At 40.1% G+C, this 24,196-nt stretch overlaps 1 protein-coding gene across 3 annotated transcripts in view; it reads left to right on the top strand.

Moving 5' to 3' along the window:
• LOC311441873 (contactin-4) overlaps positions 1-24,196 on the top strand; it is a 297,643-nt gene that overhangs the window by 178,306 nt on the left and 95,141 nt on the right. For all 3 annotated transcript variants that reach the window (XM_084530449.1, XM_084530447.1, XM_084530448.1), the window contains exons 4-6: positions 1,326-1,452; positions 2,515-2,690; positions 23,588-23,683. In XM_084530449.1, coding sequence (XP_084386575.1) covers positions 1,326-1,452; positions 2,515-2,690; positions 23,588-23,683 — 399 coding nt within the window. The remainder of the gene's footprint in view (positions 1-1,325; positions 1,453-2,514; positions 2,691-23,587; positions 23,684-24,196) is intronic.

The following is a 24,196-nucleotide window of genomic DNA, read 5'->3' as shown; positions in this document are numbered from 1 at the left end:
CTTGTGGCCCCACAGCAGCCTGTAGTGCCGTGGGCTCACGTCCCTCCTGGCCACATTAGGATGGGTCATGGCATGGATGGATGCTTTCCAGCTACCTTGCTCCATGGGTGGATTGATGTCAATCATCACTTGTACTTGTGGAGAATGCTGTTAGCCAGGCTTTCTGGTGGCCTTCGATGTGTACCTGGGAGAAACGAGCAGCATTTGGAGTGTGGCCCACTGGGCTTTATTCATCTCTGTCTAATGTAATTCCTAGGAAATGAGTTCAAACGCAGACATGCATTTCAGGTCCTTTATCAATACACTTTTTGGTCAGAGAGCATTTTTGGCATGAAAGTCCTACAAGAAGAGAGGTTTTGGTGCGGTTTTTGTATTTTCTGGTGTCATAGGAATCAGAAGTACCGACTACTGGGGCTTCTTCCCACAGGTTTGATTCTGACACTTCTGCGCTAGTTTTGCTCTCAGAAGCAGAGATGCCAAATACAGCAGGAGATGAAAAATAAAGTATTTTGAAGCCTTTCTGTGCTTCCAGTTACTGTTTAGATTGGAGGGGGGCAGAAACAGGAGCTGTGCCTACCTGGTGTTTGGCTGCTGCGCTGCAACGCAGTGTGATTGCTATTGCCAGGTACAAACCCTGCTGATGCTGCTGCTTATCTTCTTGTTGCTTACGGTCATGATAATGCTGAAAAGGGTGGCCAGAGAAATAAAATCAATAGCATTGTGTAACGTGGCAGCTGTGTGCTTGAGGTGGTGAAAGCCAGGATGCTAAGCGAGGCCACGTCCCCTCTGAGATGCTGCTGTGCAGCTACAGCCACCAACTGTGAAGAGTGCTGAGTCCTTGGATGGCAGATCCAGCCCTGCTGAGGGATTTTCTGGGGAATTGTACCTGCTGGTCAACATCCAGATAACGTGTTGTGTGGCTGTGTTTAATTGTGTTGTTGTTTTTTTAATTTACAGAGAAATTTTTCAGTTTTTAAAAGCGAAGCTTAAGCATTCCAATTTTACTCGAGCTGTGTTACAATCATAAGACTGTGCCTGTTCCCATTCATTGAGCTTTGGGTAGAATTTCAATCTGTCCTCTAGTTAGCATGCAGACGTTTTCATGAATGTTGAGTCCATGCAATGTCCAATGGCTTTTGAAAAAAAAAAAAAAAAAAAAAAAAAAAAAAAAAAAACAACATCTGGGTTCTCTAAAGTCAAGTGTAGTTACAGCTTCTTTTTAGGGTGAGTGGTAGCCAGTCTCTTTCTGCCAAGGTGCTATTTTAGCTTCTGATGCATGGAGATTCCTGCAAGTCTCTCTCACTTTTTTCTTTTCATTAATACAGACGACAACACACTGCATGGGCCAGTTTTCCTGCAGGAACCCAGCAGCATGATCTTCCCATTGGATTCAGAGGAAAAGAAAGTGAAGCTGAACTGTGAAGTCAAAGGAAATCCCAGACCAACTGTTGGGTTTGTTGAATGCTTAACTGCTCCTTAGCACCATCACTGCGCTACGGTCGTGTCATCCTGCAACCTTTCTCCTGCACATGTCACCCAGTCTAACTCAGCTGTGCCCCTGGGGTTCTCGCAGTGCTGATACCAAAGAAAAAGGCACCAAGCATGTGCTGCAACACAATTGCAAAATTTGGTTCAAAAAGGTTATGAAGGGACTATAAATCATGTTGGCTTCCTCATTTTTCCATACACATGGACAAAGCTCTCAATGGTTTTCAGCTTTATTAACTGCTTTGAGGTCCTCATGAAAAAAAGATGCTGCTGTTCTTGTTCTACACATCCACTTGGGCTGATGTAAATCATTTTGGTTGATCCCCCCTCTCCCACCCCACCTTTTAGAGCCTTTTTTATTGTTTTTAAGCAAAGTAAAGGGCGCTTTGAAACCTGTGGGACTCATAAGACCTCAGCCCACCTGCTGCCTTCTGCCATGACTACTTGGTGTAGCAGACTGTTGTTTTGCTCATGCAAAAATATTCCATTTTTTTTCTGCATAGGTTCGGGTAGAGGGAGCTGCTCTGAGGCTGCGGCTCCCTCGCATGCTCCACGGCGAGCAGTGGGGATGACAGTTGCTGTAATTGGGGCAATGTGGTGTTAGAAATTCTCAGTGCCCCAGTCAGTGAAAACATCTGCTGTGAGTGAATTTTCTTAAATTTAAAAACAAACAGCCAGCTTAAGTCAGGAGAGGGAAAGAAGCCTCTGTGGGCTTGAACAGTTTAAAGATTCTGTTTCTGGGACTTCCTCTTGCAAAATGATTAATTCCAAAGAGCAGCAGCACTTGCAACAACTACAGAAACATTAATCATATCAGGGACTGAAATATATGTCAAGGATATTGCTTTTTCAGTTACATACTAGAATATTTCAATACTGTGCAAGAAACTTAAATTTTTCATGCTTTTTTTTTTTTTGAGTAGTCAAAGATGCTTTAAATCTTTATTTCCTACATGTGGTATTTTCAAATACACAAGAGTACCCATTAATATTAGCAGGATTTAACTTTGGCATTTTGTACTATAGGTGGAAATTAAATGGGACCAATATTGACATCGGTATGGATTACCGCTACAGTGCAGTGGAAGGCAACCTGTTGATCAATAATCCCAACAAAACCCAAGACAGTGGAACGTACCAGTGTGTAGCAACAAACCCGTTTGGAAGGATCGTTAGCAGAGAAGCAAAGCTGCAGTTTGCCTGTAAGTACCAACTGCACCGCAGCCTAGGTTCTTGCAGCTTCCTAGAAGTATGAGAGCAATGCCTGCCTTTCTGACCTGTTCTGATCTGTTCTGTGTTATGCTCTGAGTTGTTCATGGAACAGAAACCACCTGGATCAAGAGGGTAAATGTGTGTGAGGAATGGGTGTCTTGTTTTATGCTTGCTTAGCTGTAGTATGCGGGGTACAGTGTCTTTATTTCTTGAGAAAGGGACCACCTGGCAAAGTAGCTGGTAAATGGGGTTTCACCATTGATTTTTCACTCCATGGAGAATTAATGCTTCAAACGCTTTTAAAGGGGCATGCTCTTTGTAAAGAACAAATTTGCTGTGACATTTTTCATAACTCTTTAAGTTTCAGTAGTTAGGCACAAATACTTGGAGGTACAGCTGATATTTGTACCCGTGTACGTAGAAAGGAAATCAGAGGCTGCTTCATATTTATTTGGGGTTACATTCAGCATTACAGCTTCTCATCAAAAGCTAATGATAACAGAAGATATACATGTAATTCTTAATGTGAATCAGCATCATAAGAAATTAGGAAAAGCTGTTTTGGGGTACAGGATAGGGTCCATAAGAATGGGCAAATGATAGCAAAATGGGCAAATGAAAACCATCTGTTTTCCCACCTAGTCATGAAGGGAAAGGCAGACAACAGACACAAGGGCTTATTCATCTGTCATCTGAGTGATGCCTCTGTGCCATTGTCGTGGGAGGGGTGTACACAGCAGCTCAGTAGTTACAGCAGGACCTACTATGGAATATCCGTGCTCAGAGTTCAGGAGATCAAGGCACGCCCTCACAGACATAAAGACATCAGTGGCGGGGAGCTGGGTGTTGAGTTTAATCCCAAAGATGCTTTTGATGAACTAGTAAGAGAAGCTTGTGTGTTCCATCTAAAAAAAAAAAAAAAAAAAAGGCACCAAATCCAAATAAAAGGATAAAGATGCCAATAAATGCCAGCTTCACACAATACAGAAAGGTGATTTGTAACAAGAAATACTACTGTGCACAAAGTGAAGTCCTCCATCTCCACGCATAATTTACAATATATTGTCAGTTTGCTTTTGACCTGCTTGTGTTTGTCCATGACTGAAGATGCATTTTCACTGTGGATGGGTAATGAACAGCTTCCTCAATACCAGTCTGGTAACTCCAGATTTCAGTATGTCAAGGTGATTGCTTCATAAATACCACCTTGGTCTACGTCTCGAGAGACTACATTTTCTTGGAATGCCCCCTCTTACTCATTGTGGCCTTCTGCTGGCTATCAGGGCAAGCTTATGAAGCACCATCATTTAGAGCTAAGCACTTCAGCACCCCTTTGGCTGGGACCATACTCTTAAAAAAAAAAAAAAAAAAAAAAAAAAAAAAAAAAGTCATGTAAGGACAAGCCAGTTACCAGGTTCCAGCTCTGTGGACACTGGTCATGGGTTTCAAAGTCCAGGATGGGGGACCAGGAGAGAGGATCCTGATGTTGTGTGACTCAGTGGCAATACATTAATTTCCTTGCATGTTTAAATGAACTAATTAACTAGGAGCTTGTAAACACAGAGGATCCTGGAGGGGGAGAAGAGGGGGGAGAAAGAAAATTAACCTTCAACATTTTAACTTAGCTTCAGATACAGAACGTTTATTAAATTCTGATTAATTTATCTGTCTTGATGAATGGTACATCTGGCAATAATCTTGCAGGTTTTCTAGATGACCAAAAACAAATTTGGTTTGACTGATTCTTAATTAAGATTGAATTCAAAAACAAAGCTTATTCTTTTCTAGTTAAAATAATGATGGCAAACCTCAACAAATTTTCAATTCCTGAAATTTATTTTACATTACTAAAACAGTATAATCAGATTAGAAACATTTGGATTAAATTAAAAATAAAATAACATTTATCAAACTAGGTTCTATGCTTTCACAAAACAGCTTAGACATTTTAAGGTGTGTAATCAAAGGGACTGCAGCCAGAATTAGCTGAATTATAAAATATGCAGAGCATATTCCAAAAGCTCTGCCTCTAAGAACCAATAAAATTAGGCATGTGTGTTAGTAATGCTTGTTTTTCAGCCTTGACATCCAAGACATCAGGATGCAGGAGTGCTGCTTGCCCCTGAGTGTTTTTATTGCAAATATTACTATTTTTGCGTTGCCTTTTGTAGGTTCTGGGTGGAACAACCTAAAATAATGTGTGTGGGGAAGCCCCTTTCTAGCCACTGCACAGCTCTGCTAAGCCTGTTTGCCCTCAGGGAGCCTGTTTGCTCTCTCTGGATTTTTCCATTTTAACAAGTTATTTTCTCTGAGTTTGCCCCCTTGTGCATCACCTGGATCTGCTGAAAGCCTGTGGCGGCACAGGCAGGCTCTGCCCCACCTTTGGCTCCAGGACAGCAGCTGGGGTCTTGTAATCCCCATTCTGTTGCATGTTACGGTTTAGCTCTGGAAAAACATTTTGTTAGAGACTCACGACTGTGTTTTACCAGTCCGTAGCTTCCCCATTCATCCGAGTGAGCTGTTATTTTCCAGCCTGACCCATGTGTTGTTTGATTTTTGTTTTCTCAATTTTGTTCCTGAGGAAAGTTACTGCAGGTTCTTCTGAGACTGGTGTCTGGGGGTTTGAGCTTTGTCTTTTTTTTCTCTCAGGGGGTTAAATTCTCAGTCCTGGGGCATCATTAATATATGTTCGTTCGTTCTTCATGTGCTATATTATTCTTCTCTGGCGTCTTCACTGAAGATTAAACTGTGATCCAGCTATTCAACCTCCTGTGCAGGTCAGAGAGGGTCACCAATTTAATCCCTGAAATATGTATTTAGGTTACAAACTCATTACGATAAAAGTGCTAATATTTTCCTCCAGTACTTGCTTTGTGATATATCATTTACATTTCAAATTTGTTCTTTTTTTTTTTTTCCTCCTATGTTAGTTGCATCTGAAATTCAACATATTTTCAGAAAGGGAGGAATCTGCTGTGCCACGGTAACAGAATATCGATTAATGACACCCTAAATGCTGTGCTTATACCAGCAGAGGTTATCACCATATAAAAAAAAATAATAATAAAATAAATATTTTTTTTAAAAAAAAAAAAGGCTTTATACTCTGAGTATGGATTCTAATAACGGCTTTTCCAAAATGATATATGAAAACACAGCTGAACTAGATTAAATTATGTGCTTTTTATTTTAGGGTATGGAACTTAGCTTGACAATTTTATTCACTGTACAGTAGTTTCTGTTTGGAAATAACACTGAAATCAATAGGAAGTTATGCCTGGGAAGAAGTGCAGCTCTCAGGCTGCATTTCAGAGACGTACCCACTTGTTCAGACACATGATTAAAGTTGTTTACTATGGCCCAGATCCTGCTTCCGTTTAAGTTGAAGATAAAACTCGTATTGATTTTTAGTGGCACCAGAGTTGGACCATACCTCTCAGAAAGTGATGAATGGGCAAGTTGTAGTTCCTCATTTGCTCTGGCATGGCTTGAAGGTGCTGAGCAGCTCTTAGCCGTGGGCAGGAGCCTGGTGCAGCCCCATGCAGAGCAGCATGTGGTGGGCAGGACGTGCTCCCAGTGAATGTCCCTGCCAAATTATTTCTCCTGACTCAGAAATAATTTACAAAATGGAACATTAGTGCACACAGGTGCTGAAAGTTGCATTTATGCCCACATCTACATAGAAATGAACTCGCAAATAGAGTACTGGGAAAGGCTGCAAGATTTGGCCAGCCCGATGTGAGGCAGCATTGACGCCTTCCCTGGAGCAGCCCTGAGCTTGTTCTGCACAGTGTTTGCAGACCAGACATATGTGTTTGGAAGACTGGGCAAAGGAATACTCAGTAAGATTTCATTTGTTCATTTCATTTATTTTGCTGCACTCCACCTTTGCCCATTTTACCTGCTGAGCAGCTACTACTGATTGTCTGGAGGACACGTGTGCTCCATGTGCTGTGCAGGTAATGGTCTAAGGGCTTTCAAGTCCATTCCTCCCTGCTTCTGTTGGCCTCTGAATGTGAGAGCTGTTTGAAGGAGTGTGCTTTTGGGACACCAAGTCACAGTGTCTTCCCAGCAGAAATTTCTTTGCAAAAGTCCCTGACCTACCACCGTGTGTCAATGACCACAGAAAACTGCCAGTTCCATGTGGCTCGTGACTTGCCTGGTATCCATCCCTGTTCCACTTAGGGAAGGAAAACAGGAACTGCTTCTCAGCTTAGCTGGAAATGGAGCTTGCAAACAAATTTTCTGAAAGTCTTTTTTTTTCACAGTCGGGACAGACATTTTGTTGAAACTTGCTTGATAGGACTTAGTATTTTAAATGTTAATAGAACCTGAGGTTTTATTCCAAAGAAGTTACTGACCTGGAGTTTTCTTTAATCCTGTAACTTAACGGGTTCACCCTAATGTAGCAGCTATTTTCTGCAGCTGGTAAAATATTACTGCATGTGGGGGGGGAAGCAGAAATGAGACCCCAGGACTGGGCAGCAGCCAGCTGAGTCCTGCCCTGGGGGTGCTGGCCTGGACCAGCAGCAGCACACAGGTGCAGGGTTTTCCCTGGGCTGCAGAGAGAGGAGAGAGACAACATGGAAAGGGAGCAGCCATCTCCTCCGGGTCAGGCAAGAAGGCTGAGTTTGTGTGTGGAATTTAGTTCAAGCTGTTCCACTGCGTTTGAAGATTACGCTGTGCCTGGAGGGATGGGCTTGAAGGTGGCCATCCCCGAGTGCTGACGGGGCAGCAGCCCCAGCGCTGCCTTTTTATACATTTTTCTCTTGAATTGTTCAAATCGTTTCTAAAAACTTTAACTTTCTTTGTTGCCCTGAGTACATCTTTAACTGCAGGGAATCAAATTATTGTTTCTGAAAACTGTTTCTCCCCCCACTTTATTGAAGGGATTTGTTTTATAGAAGTGTTTCTGCGGAAATAATTGTTATGCATGAATTAGCAGATTAGACTCAGCACTGTGCAGTGCAAACGGTAGCAGAAAATACAATAATAATGCGGTTGTAATGAGAATACTTTGGGGCTTTGACCTACCGTCCCAAAATAATTTCGTTATGATGGTAGAAAAAGAAAATTACTCCCAACATTACACTGAAAAGGATTTTTTTTTCCATATTCCCATTGCTGGAATAATTCCTGTTATATCTTGCACCCAAGCAAATCCCATAATTTTTGCTATTAGTTGCTAAGAAACAAATTATAATTGCTGCTCAAATTCTTTACTGTTGTACCCTCTTATTGCCCTGAAGTGCATTCATATTCTTTTTGAAGATTAAATGATCAATGAAGTAATTCTTTCAAGAACAATTAATAAGGAAAACATATTCAGAAAACCACCAAAGTATCTGCGTTTTCCTGGCTAAACAAACAAACGCAGCAACAATTGCATTGATTGATCAATGAATTGATGCACTTCTGCTCAGCTGAATGAGGCATTTGGCACCCAAATTAAATCATTTCCACAGTCGTTATTAATATCTGAGTGTTGAGAAAGCATGATGTGCTTTAAACCTCCTGGAAATGAAGAAGAATGGGGTGCGGGTTGTTTTCTCCAGTGTCAGACCACAGCTGGGGCAGTGAGCATGCACTCCTGGCACAGGTATTTCTGTGCTTGTTTGGAGCCTTGGCTTCAAGTCTGTGCCTCCTCCCACAGGTTGGATTTTTAGTCTGGATACTGCCTCCTATTCACTTTAAGTTCCTCCTGATACTTTTTTTTAGTTCTGGGTCCAATAAATAAATCTGCTTTGGTACAGATTCTATGGTAAGAGAGTTTTCCTTAAGCTTCTCACCCTTCCAAAAGGAACGGTAGTTTTGTAGCTCCTGAAACTCCACCAGTAAAACATCGTTTCAAAGCTTGTGGGTGTGCTTCTGTGCCAGAGACACCCATCTCCCCGGGCTGCCCCAGTCCCACCAGTGTGGCTGTGATGTGTGATGACCATCCCCACCTTCTAGCATTCACTCTTACCCAAATGAAGCTGTAAGGCTGCAGCTTCTAAGAGCACAGGCACAAGCTATTTCTGGTGTCCCCCTTTCTGCAAAGGTATAACGCAGCAAAAATATAATTACAAAGGTTAATGCAGCAAAAATATAATCCCTGCTTCTGCAAAGGTATAATGCAGGTATAATATAATTGTATAGACAATTAGCATCTGGGAGTTAGGTATGAGAAATCTGGCTCAAGAGTGTCTCTTCTTGCATGCAGGTAAATAATCCCTGGTTCCTCCTCTGTTGGTTTGTGGGTTTTTTTTTGCTTGTTTGTTTGTTTGCTTGTTTTCAAGGAAAAATAGCATTTATATCAATAAAGGTCTTATCCAAACTTGGGCACCAGTAATGAGTGGGCTCCCAGGGCTGTGTTTGGTGTGACACACAGTGCTCTTTAACAAGGAAACAAGTAAATCGATTTGAGTTATTGTATGTGCACAAATGTTTCTTTGCTAAAACCCAAACTCATCTGTGTGAAGTGCGGCCACTGCCATCAGAGAATCAGCTCACCACCTCCACACCTTTGCCACACAGTCTCCAATGGGACAGAAAACTAGGTTAAGCCTCGGATAAGATTTTCTTTTTTTTTTTTTTTTTTTTTTTTTTTTTTTGATGATGAATAGGACCAACAGGGAGTACGTAAGTGAGGATAGAGATATAACCTACTTTACTTTAATCTGTGATAGAAGGGCCCTTGCCATAGAACATAGGATTCCTCTCAGCTATGTTTCTACCTGAGGGTTATAAATAAGATGAATACATGATTACTTAAAACAGCGGCAGGGCATTTGTAAATAATCAGCACACCTTCTCTCAAAGCTGGCTTTCTTGCCAGGCTTCACAGCTCTTCTGGGAGTGCGATCCTGGCTGCACCATGCACAGCGCTGCTGCAGGCAGTGGGGCACAGAGCAAGAGCCCTGTCCCGTGGGGACACCTCGCCCCCAGCACCTTCAGTCCCAGCTTGCTCACAGCCTGGGGTTTCCTCTGGTTTAGAAATTCAGGGTGCAAGGCACAGGCAATAGGTCTCTTCCATCCCTCTCAATGTTTATTAATTTTACCTTTAATATGTAAAATAAGCAATACCGTACATTCTAAGTCTATATTTATCCAGATACCTAGGGGCTGGATCTCTAAGGAACAAATGTAGACATAGTCATTTGTTGAAACTGAATGTGGACCTGGCTTTGATCACAGTTTGGCATGGTCTGGTGATGTGAAGGTTACCCTGCAGAAAGCTTTGCTGTTACCTGAACTCTCTAATCTTAAGAAGATTATCTTTGCTAAATCATGCTATGAAAAACTCAGGCTGGGCCTGGAAGGAAATAAGAGAGATTTCTCATTTTCTCTGAAGTTCTGAATAAAACAGTGAGTATTCAGGTTCTTAGCACAGATATTTGGGGCAATTTAACTTTTAAATCGAATAGATATTTCTGCATTTGAAGATCTGTTGACCTGAGGCTTAATCAGTCCCGTTGACTTTTCACCTTTTAACTTAATACCACCATTCCCTTTATGGCCTTGATGCGTAGGTCATAAAGACAAATGCAGAGCTCCTACAGAAAGCTTAAGGGGAGATCAGGACTTGGTCTTTCTTTTCCTTGTCTCCCCTCGGCTTTGTGCAGGACCTGATACTGCTCCATTTATCAGCAAAATCCCCTGGTCTCGCTCTCCCTCTTGAAGCCTTTACAAGTTACCTGTGTAACCAACAAAGTGGTCATGGACCCTTTGCTTCTTTACCATTGGATTCTTACAGAAACAGTGGAAGTCACCTGAAATCTGGCCTCTTTTTAAAAGGCTAAGAGCCACTACTATAGGAAGCTGTGAATATTAATGTATCCCTAGCAGTTGTATTAATCCTCTGAATGGGGCTATATTTACAGAATATTTTTCTAATTTATTTTTTTTCCTTAAATCAAAGGGAAAAACAGCTGAATAGTCATGTAGATATTATTAGAGTTTCCTTTTGGCATAACTTCAGACTGTAGCCCAGCTATCTTCACTGAGTACAGCCTTACCTCTGCAAATCATTGATATCCAGTTGGTTTGTTCTGATGACAGCTAGAAGGATGCATAAATTACAGAGGAAAATAAATCATAAATTTAAATTACTATTTTGACAATAGATGAAATAGCTTCAAAATGCAAATGCCAATATAAAGCAGTATCCTTACGAGTGCATTGACCCTGCAGGGATCTTGGTTATCTGGTGAGATTGAACCATACTTTCTTGAAAAGAGAAGATGGTTTATAGCCAACTGAAACCTGTACATTTTAAAGTCTTCCACTCATGACTTGCAGATATTTATTAGAGTTGATCAGGATATTTCCTTCAAATGTTAATATCTTAAAATTTTCATTAAGAATCCCATAACGACCTTGCCTGTAATGTAGTCTTAAAAAGTCAGAGCAGAGCTGGACTCTCTGCCTGCACTGATGCTCCTGATTTTGCATGAGCAGCCACAGGAGCCATTCTTCTATCATACAACGGTGAGATCTGGGCATAGTCTCCAAGAGGAGTAGTCGCCACCTTCTCTCTCTCTCCATTGCAAACCTTAGAAGTATGTTGGGTCAGTGAACCTTTGTTTTCTGGGCAATATAATGAGGCTTAAGCCAAGTAAGCAGCTGTATAAGTACATGCAAAGAAACTAAGAGGTCTTTGTAATATTCTTAATTATTAAAATGACTTCTTGTATTGTCTCCACTTCTGGATCTAAAACTCCACATCTGTCAAATTAAATAATGTTTATTTATTTATTTACATATTTTGAAGAAATAATTATAATCCTTAGTTTGATCTCTACTAATTCTGTATCGATGCAAAATAGCAGTTCCAGGATCCCTAGATCAAGCACAGCCTGTACCCAAAGGTGGACCCTATCACTGCAAGAAAGCCTGTTTCTGCTGATGGAATGCAAGGCCAATGTCAAACAGTTTTAGCCTAGAGGCTGCTTTTCATTGTGTTTTTTTCTTTCCCATTTTCCTTGTGTAAAATAAAACAGGGAGTCAGTGTTGGCATTCAAAGAACAGTGGAACTTTAAATATGTTTGTCAAAAATTCTCCTGTTAGTTTTCCTGTCTGCAGCAAATGTGACTGCCATCTCATAATTCATTAGAAGTGAGAGATGAACAGAATGAAAAAAATCTCTCTTCTCTAAGTAGTGCTGCCTGGCATAATAATGTATCTTCTCACAGGCAACCTGAGCAACCGTGTAACCTCTGAAGACCAGGATCTCTGCAGGGTAATTTTTTTGTTTGTGTTTCTATCAAGTAAAGGGAAGCGTCAAGATCAGCAAGCTTGTGTCATATTATTTTGCATTATTTAGGGGTCTGTATTTGCATTCATTTAGCTGTACAAAGTAAGAAGGTGCAGCACAGCACGGTCCAGTAGGGAGCACACAAGGTGTCTGCTGTGTTAGCGCTCAGTTACCAAGCTCGAGGGGGCTGTGCAGTATCTCCTGCCTGCCACTGATGGCAGTTCTGATGGCTATTGCAAAATCTGTGCTGGAAGAGCATGTGCAAATATTGCATTGTTTTGCTAAAAAAAAAAAAAAATACATCTAGCAGTAAACTAATTCTGTTCAAGTTAACCCAAGGGAAAATATCTGCCCAGGTTTTCCAGATTAAAGTAATAAAATTTTCTAAGTCCTCAGCATTTTGACTCAAGCAGAAGGCTTTCTTCAAAATGAATGTTTGAAATACTTCCTGTAGAAGGATAGTAAACAGGCAGTTTTTATTAAAAGGAACGTAAAGTCAAGGAGGTGTTTTTTTATTTTATTTTTTTGGTAACATCATAGCAAAGAGTAATTTTATTTGGGAAGAGAACAGTGGACAGCTTGGACAGGTTGCAGATATTTATAAGAGCCCCTGTTCAGTATGATGAGTGGCATAAAAGAAGGTTAAAAAGCACTGGGGCTGTACTGTTGCCTATTCAGGGGAAAAGATGAAATCCCAGCAAGGTGCTAAGGCCACAGCGTGCCACAAGGAGCCGTCCCAGGGAGGACAAGCAGCTCAGGCGTGATGTGATGGAGGAGGAAACGGTCCAAGTGCTGCGCGGGCATCCGTGACTTGTGCAGCTGTGTTTTGGCCAGCGGCACTTGTAAAACTGCAGGAAGAGCTCTCGCAGTCGTTGAGATGCAAGGTAAAAGCCTGAGGAGAAATTGTAGCCATGCGGATAGACAAATCAGTCTGTGATAGATGGTGGTCAGAAAGACTTGGCAAGATTTAAACACAGTCTCAATATGAGAACCCAGATAGAGATGTCAAAGTCCAAGATGATGCATAGGTCAGAGATCTGAGTGACAGGCAGGGCGGGGAGGGCTGGGGAGGAAAACAAGCTGTTGGCTGGCACGTATTTCATTCTGTTTTTCTTGCTGGCTCTTCATATTTTACTTGTCTCCTGCAGACTTAAACAGACGTTTGACTTCAGTGGGGCTGGTCCATGTTCTTAAATAAAAGTCTCTGCAGCATCTGTTTTCAGAGCACACAGGCAGGCTGCTGCAGGGCAGGGGCTGGGTGTCCTTGTTTTGTGCCCTCTCCTGTGGGCAGCCCCACTGCTGGCAGGTCTCTCTTCCAGGAACGAGTGGGAGAAGCTCAAATCTGGTCTAGTGTGTAGCCCTGGGAGCTGTGGGAGAGGCTGATGAACACGTACATCCAAACACCAGATATTTCCTTCTGTAACCACCAGCGTGGCCATTCACAGAGCCATTCTCCCTAGCAGGAGGCAGCGTGCCTCCTGTACAAATGTGTGGTTTCAGTTCAGGATTGGGAGTCCTCCAAGTACACATCTCATGTCCCTACAGCAAAGGCTTATCTGAGAATTTTTGCATCTTGTGAAAATGCTACCCGTTTCTGTTCAGGAAAAATGGGGAATGTAAAGGTCTGGAAGTCCAAACTGGACCTGGTTGTTTGGTAAAAATCCACAGGCAGAACAATGTTTAATGCCTACAGTAATAAAGTCCAACCTGAATTATTTTCCAGAGGGGAGGCAGGCTGGGAGAATGACAAGATGTTTACATCTACAACTTTTTTTTTTTTCCAGTAAAGTAGAAATCCCAGTGAAAATTCTGTTCTAAAGGTCAGATTAGAAAGCTTTCATCCCCAGACTTGTAAACCATTTCTCAAATCAGTGACTCTAAAAATTATTCATTCAAACACCAGCTCTTAAACTAAAATTCTATTAAGCTCTGTATCAAAGGGGTTTTTATTCCAAACTGCACAGCCAGCTGTGTAGTCCTGACACAACAGCAAGGACATGGGCAGAAGAACTTAATCTTTGTGTATTTGTGAAAGGGATGACATAAAACCCTGCTTTTAAAAAGTCAGGCACAGGTTTTATAGAGACAGTGTTTAGAGATATTAGAGCCATAAATATCAAGAGGCAAATCTTGTCAAGTGTTTCAAGAGCAAAAAGCTTTAATGCTTTTGTGGGTGCTAGTCATCAGTTAAAGTGCTTTCAGCCTGCCTTCGTATAGACAGGCTATGATTTCTTCAAACCAATGTCCTCTAAAGTCTGTAATTGATTGAGATGCACTAGAATCTCATCTTCAAGACTGTATTATGGGCCAAATTAGCATAGTTTATAGCCTGCATCCAATGAAGTCATATTATTCCATGGACGGCAATGCAAATTACTTTTTTTTCCATCTGGTTGTGTATTTTATCCAGGATATTAAAGAGTGCTCTGTTGTATGTGTATTAGAGTTAGGCAAATTTGATGAAAACAATTTGGAAGAGGGCTTATGTTTTGGTAGAAGGGTCTTTATTCAGTCAGAATGAGGAAGATTTAGCCAATCCCACCGGTCACTGTTTTGTTGAATAAGGTGTTGCCAGCCTGTTCCGAATCCCCTTGCCATCACATCATATGGCCCTTAATCAAAGAATTCCAATTGACTTTGATTCAAGGACCGAATATGACCTTAAACATCAATCTAATTTTTAGATTGCTGGGATCATATTAAAATTATTAAGGGGTATGAGAAGGAAAACCACGTTACGCTCTGTAAATCTCTTTAAGTCATGGTTGAAAATTGACTTTAGGTGTCTTGCCTGTATGTGTGTACGTAAGTGGATTTTGAGTTTCTTTCATTTAAATTAACTACACCTTACCTATGTCATTACAGTATTTCCCATACTTCCTGTTGTTTGGGAGCTCAGTGCATGGTTGTTCAAAGTTTGTATGAAGTTTAATGTATATAGTGTTTTTGTGTGTGCGTGTTTTTTTCCACTAATGGAGACCCCAAATTGTCAGTGAACAAATTTTTTGTTTTGTTTTTAGTTTTCTAGTGTGCCAATTCTTAACTTATCAAATTCATTTTTAACCTTTCAAGTTTCTTGTATCCACATTGCAACCAAACCTCAGGGTTGGAATATGAAACCACACACCCCGTGCAATTTATATGGGAAAAGATTCATGCGGTCTAGCTACTACTACTGCATCACTTGCTCTTTATTCACTGATCACTCTCTCTGTTATATCCAAGTTTTACTGTGTACGTTTTATATAGGTTGGATTCTTGTTTTTTTATATTCAAACCCACTTTTGCTTTGTCCTAAGGTTATATTCCATTAATGAAGGGTAGCTGTGGGTTTCTACAGATAGCTTCTAGACCGGTTTGTATCCTGTGTCTGCATCATCAAAGCCTTTCAATTATCTTGTGTTTGTATTTTTGGGTTCCCATGTTACAATCCTTTGTTTTTCCTTCAATTGTATGCATGCTCTATTAAGGTTCACTGAATAGCTCACTCTATAAAAATAATAATCCGTTTGAAGATATAGATAAACACACAGATAAAGGTATTATGCTTGAGTAGCTGCTTGCTATTAACATCAGCTCACTACAGCAGTATCACTGATGTGTTACCAAATTTGCTTACAGAGATCTCTAGAGATAGACTTTAAGTCAAATACAGCACCACAGAAGCCACTTTTTCTTTCTTTTTTTTTTTTTTCTCTAAGCCTGAATATTAGTCATGTTTTCCTTTGGAAATTAAAATTCAGTGATGTATAAAGAAGTGATTGATGTATGTATGTTTTGGCTAGAGTATAGTAAAAGGAGAAATAGTTTCATATCAGTTAAACAAGAATGAGAATAATAGATAAAAATAGCATTGACAGCGCTTTTCTAATCATTAGGAAAAAATCTTAAATGTAATGACAAAGGGTTCACTAATGGTGTATGAGTTTTTGACAGTATGCCATTCAAGGAGATGTACAGCAGTGCTTCTTTCTACGTGATATAGTCACAGAAATTGGCTTTCTAAAAGACATGCAGACACCTGTCACAATCAATTTGAATCATTTTCTGTTCGTGTAATTTTCTATAATATTTTTGTTTTTGTTTAAGAGTTTGTTAGATCTAAAATAGCCTTCTTGCATAGAGTTCTCTCTTAATTTTGGAACTGGCATAATTATAAAAGTACTTTGGATTCTAAAAATATGCTATGCATTTAAGAAAAAAAAAAAAAAAAAAAAAAAGCCTAAGAAGGAAAAACCATGGAAACACTCCTCTGGCAAACAAAGTAAGGCAAAACAGAGCTTAGCTTTCATAAAAAATACGGATCTCTCTGTCAAATCACCAATGACCTGAGACTTGCAGCTCCTAAGGGAAGCCTCATTGTTTCACTCTTGTTTCCAGGGTGTGCTGAGTTCAGCAGCTGAATTATTTCCGTGTTGTAGCCAATAACGGGAACCAAATGGACCTTGTGTACACACACTGTAAACACTCTGCTTGGGTAAATACCTTAAAATAGAACAATCAGTGGAGCTATAAATGAAAATGGATATAAATACTAAAAGCACAGGTCCGATATTGCACTACTCCCTGATAACCTTGATATTGGGGAACTTAAGAGAACAAGGAGCTAATCTGCTCCTGCTAACTTGTTGGTGCTTTGATGTCATCTGTGAAATCTTTCTTTGAAAGAGCAAACTTTGATTTCTGAGACTTATCGAGTAATCGCTTAGAAAAAAGACTTACCAAATTTCATTTTACCTGAATTTCATAAATAAAGTACAAACACAAGTAAGTCCTAATAAAGGATAAAAGGCTACAACTCTTGTTTTGCTTATAATTGAATCTTCCTTGCTCTAAAGACTGGCTTTTGTACTTGAAATTTGGGGAAATTTTTCATTACTCTAGACAAAGTTGGATAATTGTTACTCTGAAATCCATATGTTTTCGATTAAAATGTTCGTATGCCATTTTCTGAGACAAACTACAAAGTCTTAAGGGGCTTTGGATCATTTCAATTTGTTTAAGCTTTTATTAAACCACATTTGAGGTTTTGGAAGGAGGTCATTCAATTCAATACCCTGCACAAAATGAAAAGGTGATGGGATTAAGGTATGGGGACAGCTGCTGCTGGCATGTTCTTGGCTCTTGAATGATTTTGAGGAATGAGAATCCGAATTAGACTGACGTCAGTCACTGTTACTTGCTTACGCTGTGTTACTAGATGCTAAGGCAGACTTTTACTGGAGGTCCCAGAAAAATCTAGTACCTGAGGGAACAGAATGGAGCTGTGACAGGGGAGGGTCAGACTGGATGTTAGTGAAAGCTTCTTCCCCCAAAGGGTGGTCGGGCACTGGGACAGGTTCCCCAGGGCAGTGCTCACAGCACCGAGCCTGCTGGAGTTCAAGGAGTGTTTGCACAATGCTCTCAGACATAGGGTCTGATTTTGGGGTGGTCCTGTGTGGAGCCAGGAGTTGGATGATCCTGGTGGCTCCCTTCCAATTCAAGACATTCTGTGATTCTGTTCTATGATCTAGTAATGCAACCAAAAATATTCAAGTTCATATTAAAGGATGGGTGTTAGCGTGTACATGCTAATAGTGTATCACACTCATGTATAGTCTTTTTGTTACATGTCAAGTTTATGTACAAATGTCAGCTAATTAGGTGTTTTTAAGATTTAATAATTTTTCATCATTAGCAGAGTGCAAATTTTGACACTGAGAATTTACGTGACTTTCCCAAGGTCATGCAATTGCTAGTATAGAGTCAGCGGCACAAATCAATGTATTTTTCACAGATTAAATACATGTCCCTTTATACTCGTGTGTGTCCATGAAATCTGATTGAGAAGTGACACTGTGGAGATAAAGTTTAAATGGTATCCTCACTCACTCCTTGAATGAGGTCTGATTAAGTGTTAAGTACACTAACCTGTGTGTGTTTCTGCTAGACTACCCTCAGAATGGTCTCCTTTATGCACTGAAAACATTGCTAATCTCTTCCTCATATAGTACTGAAGTTACTGGAGCTTTTACAATATTTTCTATTTTCATTGGAGTCATTGGTTTAGTATTGTGCACTGCAAATAGGCTTTGGCAGTACATTGACCTCCAGAATGAGAAGTACTACTATTTCCTTCCTCAGTAATTTCTCTTGATCAATTTGGCAATCACCTAATAAATAGAGAGAATGCCCAAACTAAATAGGGAAAAAACAACATGCAAGGGAATTATTTTATATATCTAATATCAGATCTACAAATATCTGATCTTAATTATTTTGAATCACACATCATAATAAAATTTGAGAGTTTTTAATTTTTGTTTCTCTTTTTCAGTCCTAAATAATTACACATTAGGAAACAAGATTGTGCCTAGTTCTTGTACCTCAAAGGACACAGAAATTTATATGCAGGCAAATTTATGTAGATTTTATGTACCTATTAAAGTTGTATTTTTTCATTGTTTACATTTTAATGATTGTATCACGGTTTTATTGTCTAAAGTAACTTTTAATTATTTTTTCCTTTCATTTAAAGATAACCACTTAGTAGAAATGTGCAGGCCTGCAGTTTTATTGTATCTGTATGAGTGTATGAAGAGAGAGGCATCATTGGCAATCAGTATTTTGCTGCCATTTGATGTGGTTTCAATGATGAGTTTATGAACAAAACACAGTGAATTGCACTTTTTGCTCACTCAAATGACCTAGGATTTTTCAGGCAGATGCCTGCTGTGTTGATTAGTCAGGGTAGGTTTTCATCCTTATTGCATCTGCCATACTGTGCAATTTTCTTTTCCATTCTATGAATAAAAGGAGTATTTCTTAATGGTTGTATACTGTCTAGTGCCTCCAATATGGATCACTGAATGTACACATTTTCACCAAAAGTGCATGCAGGGATCCTGGCTCCAACAATATATCTTTCTGCCCATGTGAGCAGTCCTTGATTCTGGTCATGTATTGTTTGTTTAATGTGTAAATATTTTTATTGAAATTAAGGCTCCTTTCTGTCTTGATCTACACAGTGAAAGATCACTGTAATTGAAGCAATTCCCACCCTAAAAAATTTAATTAAATTTCAAAGATGCCTGCGTGCTAAAACTTAATGAACTTATCTCTTCCAGGCATTGTTTTGCTTCATCTTGTTCTCTCCCTTCTGTTTACTGATGCTTAGTGCATTATATCTAACATTTAACTGTAAAGTCTGAAAATGAACATGTCTTTTATTTCTGTTATGAGGTATTTAGTACCCTGTGGGGAGCTTGAAATAATTAATCGTAGCGTGATTATTTTCAGATTTCTTGCGTACTGTTTTGCCAAGTCCCAGGAGCCCACCTCCAGGCCTCCCAGGTCTGTCAGTGGGCATCAAGCCACCAGACCATCACCCTGGCTTCCAGACCTCCTCCTCCTCACCAGCGTTTCATGAACCAGACATCTAGAAGGATGTAGTGCCCTGTAACATAGCTCCTATTTATCACTGCCATATTTCCACCAGTTTATCCCTAACTGAACCTGGCTGCGTAAGTGTGATAGAAGTTACTGTTTGTACATGCTCTAGAAAGGTGATCTTGATCTGCAGACCTCAAGGGTGCTGAACCCTCTGTTTTCTGTTGTAATTTATGCCAGCAGCTGATCATCATCACTCACAATAAGCCTTACAGAACTTCTGTTTCCATGACTTCAGCTTCCTAACCATTAGTTTTTGTTACATCCTCCTCCACTAGCAAACAGTTGAAGAGATAGCATTGTCTCTTCATGACAATACTTATGCAGGTAAACCAGAAATGTCTTGCTTCCTTTTGATAAAGTAGAGTGACCTGTTCAAGGCTTTCACTGCCTCCCTCCCAAATCTGAAATTGTCTTTTTTCCTATCGTTGTCTATATGCTCAGCAGCTTTTCAAGATCTTGAATTGTTTTGTTTTCAAAATACAGGGCAAAAATATTTGTATCAGGGGACAGTGACTGCATTGACAATGTACACAGGGGAAACAGATGAACAATAAGGTGTAGAAGACTGTAACACGGTGTAGGTAGCATGGGGAGCAGAATAAGGACAGGTATGGGTAGTGACCAGCCCTGCTGCAGCATGTGCTGAACAGCCCCATTGCCCCGGGGGTTCATTGGCCCCAGCACAGCGGGCAGGTCCAGTGAAAGGGCACCTGCAAACCTCAGCCAGATTTCCCAAGTCTCCTCATTCTGCTCAGGTGTGCTTTTTGATAGAAAGAGTGTTGATATCGAGAGAAACATGGAAGTATGATAGTCCAACTTCAAGCATTCCTCCAAACTAGTAAGTGTGCCAAGAAGTCAGGCAGCTTGCTGGCTTGTAAGTCTTCTGGGCTTTTTCAGTGTGTTTGTATGTTGTTAGTTTTTTTAACGACATATAAGAACAAAAATCGTCACATGTAATCCTATCCCAAAGCTAGGATCTTTGGGTTTAGGGGCAAGGCAAACTAGAATGTGAGTGAGGCTCATCAGGGAGACACAAGCAACTAAAGCATTTACATTGTAGTTCAGAGTCATTCTCTAGCCGCAAGGGTATTTTTTTTCCTGCTTTACTGTCCCATTGATTTTTAATGTCAGAAGTACACAGAATAATTTCTTGCTGCTCTCCAGGCAGGGCACTAGACAACTGTGTTTCCTTTGGAAGACGATAACAGAAATAGGAAAAAGTGTTAGAGTGTTACTCCTGCAAGAAAGCTTCCTGTGGGGAGGTATCCAGCAAGTGTGTTTAACTTTTGTCTACCAACCAGTTTTACCTCCATGTATGGGGAATTCAACTGTGCAAAATTTCAGCGCAATATTTTGCACCCATTTGAGCAGAAGCTTGTAGGAAATGTTTTTGTCCATTTTGCACAGCATGTGAAAGCAGAAGAACCTCTTGAATCAGCACATCACTGATCTGTACACTTTGCAACCATTCAACAATACTGATACGATTCCTAACTTCTCAGCAAAGATCGCATAGCAAGTTGATGTTTAAATGAAGTTTCTTACTAATAAATTTTTTCAAACATAATTATACTATTATTAATTCATGTTACTATTTAGGTATTGCACAAATAAATTTAAAATGTGGATTTCAGAAGGCATCAGAATAATCAGTCCAATCAGTTTGATGAGACATTAGCCTTTCTTATAATTACCTTAATCTTGCTAGTTTATTCAGAGACAGAGTTTTAGCACATGCATGAGGCTTTTTGGAATTGACAATTGACTTTAAAAACTCAATAGTTTGCACCGGGAATGATAATGATGAATGCTCTGCTTTGTTTGCTGCCTCCAATTGATTTTGACCATTCTTCCATCATTTCCTAGTTGTTCATCCACACAGAGACTTCTGTTCCTAGTAGCAGCTCTTTTCTTGTCATAAATATATGGCTGTTTTGTCAACAAATGGGTTATTTGTTCCTTGCAGAAAAACTTTGAGGACTAGATTTGCATTTAGACTACTGAGTCATGCACTTTCTCTCCACGCTATTATAATTGGGAGTTGCTGGGTCACCAAGCAGGTGCTGTTTCTTATGATTGGTAATGAAAGACCTCTCCCACTCCCTCCCCCGTGATTAACTGAAGCGTTCCCTAGAGCACTGTACAAGTAGGCTTAACCATGCAGGCTGAGTGGATGCAGTTTTTTTTTTCTTCTTACCTTCTAAAGCAGACCTGCATATGGCTCTTTTAAAATTTGTGCATGGAAACTGAATCCAGTGCAGTCTCTAAAATGGTGTGTGTATATGCAGAGGGCATAATGGATTAGTTACTGCTGCAAAGACAGAGGAAAACAGTTACAGCTAAATACCGATATGAAGAATCTTCCATATTATATATTATTTAACTAATAAATTCTTCTGTGATTGTCTGCTTTATTCTCTCCCTTATCTATATGCTGTATCACAAATTGCTTTACATGACCTTGAATCTTCACGAGGATCTTCTGCTTATATATTGCTCTGCCTAGACAAGAGTCTGAGCAAACAGCTCACACTTGTGAACTTGCTGCTAAATTGATATCCAGATTACATTCGGACCAGTTCTAAACTCATCTAGTTTTGAACCTTTTGTGTGAACCCATTTTGCCCAAGGAGTTTGATTATACAACAGAGCTGGCAGCTGATGCAGGCAGCACCATGACCTTGATTTGGTCAGCATTGCTTCTGTCCATGGATTGAAGCAGAATTTTGGACTGGTTCTGTTTTCATGAGTAGTTCACTGCAGTGCAGCATCTTTTTAAAATCTCCCTCAAACCACAATATTTAGCCTCTGAAATGCAAATGAAAAAGATGAAATTATAATGAGATCCCTGGAATGATGAAACGTAGAGCATGAGGGCATGACAGACCTGTGCTGGAAATCTCATGATGACTACTAGCACAAGAAAATTTCTACTTGTTGATTCCATTGTAGCTCCCTTTTTGCCTGGATTTTGTCCTGAATTTGACTTCAGCAGGACATGTCCATGAGCAAGGTTTCTAAGTACTAGCATTAGAATAACAGCTGATCTGCATGACAGCCCAGCTCTTTCAGATTGGTTTGTATTTATGTACATGATTAATTTACCATGATGCGAATGAAGGCAGCAAGCACTGCCTGTGCACATGTGGCACACTCAGCTCCAACTCAGGCCACTCTGAGGTGGTGGCCTGCATACTAGTCAGTATGAAACAAAATTTTAATTTTTTTAAGTATGCACACCAGTGCTTAAAAAGTAATAATTTAAAAAAAAAAAAAAAAAAAAAAAAAAAAAATCAAGAGTGGATAAAAATCAAGGGTTAATTTTTCACACTTTTAAAATTATAATGATGTTCCTACTAATTCCTGCTGTTAAATATTTATCACCTATGTTTCCTCTAGTTCCCAACTGCACTAACAGGTTTGCAATCACCAAACCATGTCTCAGCCACACGGAAAGCAGAAAAAATGAAACCTGAAATGCAAGGGACTGTTAAAGATAAAAGGCTATGAAAGTATTCAGTGTGTTACTGCTCCCACAGCAGCCAATGATGCTGATCAATAAGTGGTGCCGCTGCTCAGCTCGCAGAGCATCACCTCATCATTTAATAGCAAGTTTCTTGAATTCAGTGAGCAAGGCAAGAGAGGGAGCTGCATTTTTGCAGTACATGGCCCCTGAAGGAGAGCAAAGGGAGAGAGGTGGAAGAAGGAATTGAATTTAATTAAAGCACTGCATGGCTAACATAGTTATTAACAGGAGACTTCCTTATGGGAAAGGAAGGGTTTCTACACATGGGTTGCAAGGGCATCGGTAACAAGTCTCCTAAAGGGAAACAGAACTGGGTTATAATGTAATTGGGGGCTGTGATCGTTTAAGGCAATAGTTCTTAAATTTATAAGAAAAAACTCTAGCAGCATTATGGGTTGGTGGAGTTTTCTCTGGATGTTTCTTCTGCCCTGGATAAGTCAAAAGCTTTTCCCCTTACCTTGAACAACACCTTGAAACTTGTGGAGATGTTTTCTGATCTTTTTGTTGCTTTTTTGTTGGTAGTTGGCTGCCACAGCAGCCTTCTGCTGCACTGTAGTCCACCCAATTCACATGAACTTCTCATCCAAGCTGATGCTCACTTTGTTTCCCTGTCACACAGCAAAGTCCTAATGAACCTTCTGTCCTCATTAGGAAAAAAACAATTCCCTTTAAATGATTTCTTTCTCTCTTGGCAGATCTCGAAAACTTCAAGACCAGAACAAGAAGCACTGTATCCGTCCGCCAGGGCCAGGGCATGGTGCTGTTGTGTGGACCACCACCTCATTCTGGAGGTAAGGCCATTTACTTCTGCTTTGAGGTTTCAGTGGCAATTTGCAATGTTCTCATTCTCAGGCTATGTTTCAGAAAGTTTAAAGAGCAGCTCTGTGTTGGTGCCAGTCTGAATGGTTTGTTCTGAGTGGTCATGCTAAGCAAACATTGAGGGAGATCTCCCATTGGGTATGAGGGCAGAGAAAGCTTATGCAAACTAGAGCAGTATGTTATAGGGAGAAGGCATGGCCAAGATCTTGTGGAACATGGAACTTTCAGAAGCCTTTTTGTATTTGACCTCTGTGTGTGTATCTTCTGAAAAAAAGGTTGAAGGTTGTTGTTAGAGTTATTTTGTACATAATCTTTTCATTATCATTTTAATTTTTCAGACACTTGTCACTGTTTTTGCCTTGTGGGTACTCAGCTTGTTAGTGATTGTCCAAGTCTAATACAGTGATTTATTTCTGAATGGCAGTACATATTTTTCCTACTGTTTTTACGAGAGGAAGAGGCAAGGCAGAGTGGTAAGGGAGTGG

The sequence above is a fragment of the Aythya ferina genome, assembly GCF_964211825.1.
Source record: "Aythya ferina genome assembly, chromosome: 10".
NCBI lineage: Eukaryota > Metazoa > Chordata > Aves > Anseriformes > Anatidae > Aythya > Aythya ferina.
The sequence above is the reverse complement of the archived record's forward strand: the minus strand, read 5'-3'. Positions and strand labels throughout refer to the sequence as shown.